Consider the following 4,753-nt stretch of genomic DNA (forward strand, 5'->3'; position numbering starts at 1 on the left):
CATAGCACGATATTGTCCGCTTTGGGCCCCGACCACGCCCTCACGGTTTTGTTTTTGGGAACTCACGAGCAACTTCCCAGTGGGTCACCCATCATGGGATTGCTTTAGCCTCCTTCTCGCTTAACTTCGGAGTTCCTACGGAACCCAAAGCCAGTGAGCTCCCTAAAGGCCTCGTGCTAGGTAGGGATGTGAATATACATTTAAACTCCCCTGGGCGATGTGGGATGTCACAATCCACCCTCCTTAGGGGCCCGACGCCCTCGTCGGCACACACGCAACCAGGGTTCTCGTGTGAGTTCCTAGAAACAAAACCGTGAGGGCGTGGTCTGGGCCCAAAGCGGACAATATCGTGCTACGGTGGTGGAGCGGGCCCAGGAAGTGATCCGTCCCGGGCCAGGATGTGACAATTTGGTATCAGAGCCTAACCCTAGTCGTGGTGTGCCGACGAGGACGTCGAGCCCCTAAGGGGGGTGGATTGTCACATCCCACATCCCCAGGGGAGTGATCCTTATATGTATATTCCCATCCTTACCTAGCACGATGCCTTTTGGGAGCTCACTGGCTTCGGGTTCCATGGGAACTCCGAAGTTAAGCGAATAGCGCGCGAGAGCAATCCCATGATGGGTGACACACTGGGAAGTTGCTCGTGAGTTCCCAAAAACAAAACCGTGAGGGAATGGTAAGCTCAAAGCAGACAATATCGTGCTACAGTGGTGGAATGGGCCCGGGATGTGACAATTAAGCGAGAAGGAGGCTAAAGCAATCCCATGATGGGTGACCCACTGGGAAGTTGCTCTTGAGTTCCCAAAAAGGCCTCGTGCTAGGTAGGGATGGGAATATACATTTAAACTCCCGAGTTAGGCTCTGATACCAAATTGTCAAATTAGCACAATATTGTCCGCTTTGGGCCCCAACCACGCCCTCACGGTTTTGTTTTTGGGAACTCACGAGCAACTTCCCAGTGGGTCACCCATCGTAGGATTGCTCTAGCTTCCTTCTCGCTTAACTTCGGAGTTCCTACGAAACCCGAAGCCAATGAGCTCCCAAAAGGCCTCGTGCTAGGTAGGGATGAGAATATATATTTAAACTCCCCTGGGCGATGTGGGATGTCACAGCCTCTAATAAAAATGAGTAGCGAAAAGTAGATTCACCTCTAAAATTACCATTGCTATTGTTATTAAAAGCGAAAAATGTCAAATATCACTCCCTATTGTTTTTGTTGCCACACATTGTTATAGGTAGAAACATCCGCACTTTTATTTCCGCATCTAATATAACGCCCTAATACTCACTTTTCATGTAGTGTCGATAACCCCTCTTTTAAAAAAAAAGGGACAACTAGTGATAAGCCACGGTTATCCAACCCTTCCGGTTTTGGATAAACTATGGGAAATTTCACCTTACTCGTGCACACAGTCACGCAGAGCTTAGAGCATCGAACCAGGACATCTCACATTTTTTTGACCTTCCACATTTTTTTGTTTATTAGAAAGACGCAGTCTGCGCCCTTACCACTGGATCACTTGATGTGGTTGTTTTTTCATTTAGAGCTAGATGATGAAACGGTATGTACATTGAAATTTCGTGCATTGTCACACAGCACTCTTCGTTTTATTACATTTTTCGCAATCATCAACATTAACAATCCTTCACATAAACCCTGCTATATATACAGTTGAAGAAGATTGGAATGCTAATTAGTGATCAGAAGCAAGGCCTAGTTGCTTGAGATGGTGGTGTATGTCTTCGGGGTGATGATCGTCGAGTTTCGGCCGTTCGGCCTGGATCCACCGGCCGTCCTTGCACCTCACCATGCCCTTGTTATGATCTTGCCTCCAGTAAGGTGGAACCAAGTAATGGTCTTTCAAAAAATCCGAGGCTTTGTTCACCAGTGCTGGGTCTCTTCCACTGGCTAGCACAAATCTGTGGCCTTTTCCATGGTACCTGCATGAAATATCACGTAATCAAATTAGCAACAGTTTATTATTTTATTTTTCAAGGACTTGTTAATTAATTGCTATTTATGGCATTCACTAAACATGCATATATAATGTGTGTTAGCTGGAAATCATTCTTTCCTGCTCAAACCATATAATATTTAAATTAGTTGATAAAATATTTACTTACAAGTATAATTATATAGATATATGGAGCACATATTATTTACCACAGTAATATGTCGTCCGAGAAATAATATGTTGATATTTACTGATGACATTGTTAATTAAGTTTTACTAACCCATCCAGCAAATGCAAGTGAGCCTCCAAATTATGGGCGCAACCAGGGTCATTCGTCGGCTTCAAAAAGGGCGAGTTTTTGTGATCCAGCTTAAGTTCCACTCCGACATGCGAATAGCTCCACGGCAGACCCTCCGCTAATTTCATGACCCTCGGCGCCACGTGTTCGTTAAAGAACAGCCCCGGCGACTTGGGGACCACATCGTGAACGTTCACCACTCTCAACACTTTAACACCCAACGACTCGAGCCGCTCCTTAAACCGCACGTTCCCGACCCGAGGACCCGAAAACGACAATACGGATACGGGCACGACCCGCCCGTCCGACATCACGTTCAAACCCGTTTCGGTTATGTCGTACGCGCTCAAGATTGCCAACGCGCTCCCGAGGCTGTGCCCGGTAATCGTGATGCTCAATTCCTCGTCCGAGTATTTTTCCACCAACCGTTTAATCTCCGTCAAAATCTGCTCCCTCGCCGAGTAATGGCAAAATCGGCACGTCACGTCTTTATCGGTGTAGAGATCCAGAAAACCGGATTCGACTTTCACAGTCTGATCCGGGCACGGGATTCGATTCGCGGAAACCGGCTTTAGAAAGTCCATTAAGTCGACGATCCACTCGAGGCGGGTGACGGTGCCGCGCCACGCAATGCTGATGTCTCGGCGGCCCAAACGCGCCGACGTATCGTCGTCCGAAACGGCGACATATCCAATCCAGTTGGCATTTTTGCTCCATACCTTGGGCCAGCGGGACTTCTTGAAGAAGTTTGGAAGGTTGATATTGGACGTGGCGAAGAGGTAGCGCGACACGTGGTAGCCGTTCTGGGCCATGCCCAGGGACTCGAAGAAGGCGTGGCGCGTGAAGCGGCAGCTGCCACAGTACTTGGAGAAGGGATCGAAGTCGAAGGCGTCGTAGCAGGCCTGGGCCATCTCGCCATAGCGGATGAGCTCAGATCGGAGGAGGGGGTCTATCGGGTCGAGTAACCCGACCCAGTCATCTTGACCGTGGAGTTCCCGCCAAACATCGGACAAACGACGCTCGTTTTCGTGAGTGGTAGTGTCGGTCTCTCGTTCATTTTGGTCGTTCTCTTCTTTGCTGTGGACTCTTTCTTTTTCAAGCTCGGTGATGATGGAGGGTAAGGAATCGGTGGTTTTTGAGTGGAGGACTTTGGCGGCGACGGTGGAGGTTGAAACGGTGAGTTTCGAGGTTCCAAAGGGGTGTGATTTGTAGGCTGATAAGTTGAGGTTTGTGAAGGGAAGAACGGTGCAGGATAAAGAAATGGCTGCCATTGGAGACGACGATGAAAGAGGTGGTGAGCAACTCAGTGGTGAATGACGCAGAGAGCAATGTTTTATATGTAAAAGAAAGGGAGCTGGCTTCTCTGATCTTCCACTGCGCATACATTCTTATCCCTACTTATTTTATGCGGTAAATCACGTGAATATTTTATGATTTTTTTATAAAAATAATAAAACAAAATAATAGTAATATAAAACATTAACGTGATTTAATCGTGACCGCACAAATAAGAGAGAATAGGAAAGCATGGGCAGTGGGAGTAGGGGTGGTTCGGTATGGGATACCATACCGAAACTAGTATCCCGAATCCCAAACCAAAATTTTTCGGGACGGGAATTTGAAGATCAATCCCAAACCAAATTTTCGGGAATCCCAAATTTCGGGAATCCCGAAATATTTTCGGGATTTTGGGACAAATCGGGAATCCCAAATTGAAATATGAAATTATGAATTGTTCTTCAAATATATAATTCAAGAACACATTCATGAACTAGGAATTTCATTTCATTCACACTACTATTTAATTGAACATTGGCATGCCTGACTGTTTTTATCATAGTCAAAATTCAAATTAATTAAACCATTTTTGCAATATGTTGAGAGACAAACTAATCAAGCCTTCTAAAAGCATCAGCCATGACAGCAGCAATAATAAAATCCACATGAATATCAAACAAAACATGAAAAATATGCAAGGTGTAGGGCATTCCAGGTTGCAGAGCATGAATTAGAAACTACTAGCATCAATTATAAAAGAATAATATATATAATAATTAATATTATATATTTTCGGTTTGGTATGGGATTCCCGAAATATCGAGAAGCCAATCCCGAATCCCATACCGAAATTTTGGGATCGGTTCGGGATAGCATCCCAAAAATTTCGGGAATTTCGGTTTGGGAAATTTTTGGTTTGGGATCGGGATTTTTTCGGTTCGGTTCGGGATTTTTGGGAATTTTTTCCACCCCTAAGTGGGAGGCTAGAGAAGCCAAGTCCAAAAGAAAGTGGATGACGCAGAGAGCAATGTTATTCTTACCATAATTTTATAGTATATTTCTTTACATCTTAGACTATCTCCAAAGAAGATGTCAAATTTGAAGGCTTACGTGGCACTTTGGCATCTTTTAAACTTTTGATCTTCAACCAATATGTCAAATTTTAAACATAAAATAATAATTCATATATATTTTCTTTGCATTAGGAATGAAAAGAAA

General features: G+C 44.9%; 1 protein-coding gene across 1 annotated transcript; it reads right to left on the minus strand.

Moving 5' to 3' along the window:
• Positions 1–1,557: 1,557 nt before the first annotated feature.
• LOC137728695 (phospholipase A1-Igamma2, chloroplastic-like) lies at positions 1,558–3,629 on the minus strand. The gene is made up of 2 exons (XM_068467436.1): positions 2,240–3,629; positions 1,558–1,944 (listed from the first exon to the last, which is right to left on the minus strand). Exons 1-2 carry the CDS (start codon positions 3,526–3,528, stop codon positions 1,698–1,700), a joined length of 1,536 nt encoding a protein of 511 aa, XP_068323537.1. The 5' UTR covers positions 3,529–3,629; the 3' UTR covers positions 1,558–1,697.
• Between the last annotated feature and the right edge of the window lie 1,124 nt (positions 3,630–4,753).

Source organism: Pyrus communis, chromosome 3 (genome assembly GCF_963583255.1).
Source record: "Pyrus communis chromosome 3, drPyrComm1.1, whole genome shotgun sequence".
In the NCBI taxonomy this organism is placed as follows: Eukaryota; Viridiplantae; Streptophyta; class Magnoliopsida; order Rosales; family Rosaceae; genus Pyrus; species Pyrus communis.

Excerpts from the sequence above, each read along its gene's own strand:
- LOC137728695 (XM_068467436.1), bottom strand. The coding sequence starts at position 3,528 with ATGGCAGCCATTTCTTTATCCTGCACCGTTCTTCCCTTCACAAACCTC. Across the intron at positions 1,945-2,239 it reads CACTTGCATTTGCTGGATGG|GTACCATGGAAAAGGCCACA; the intron begins GTTAGTAAAACT and ends TATTTCATGCAG.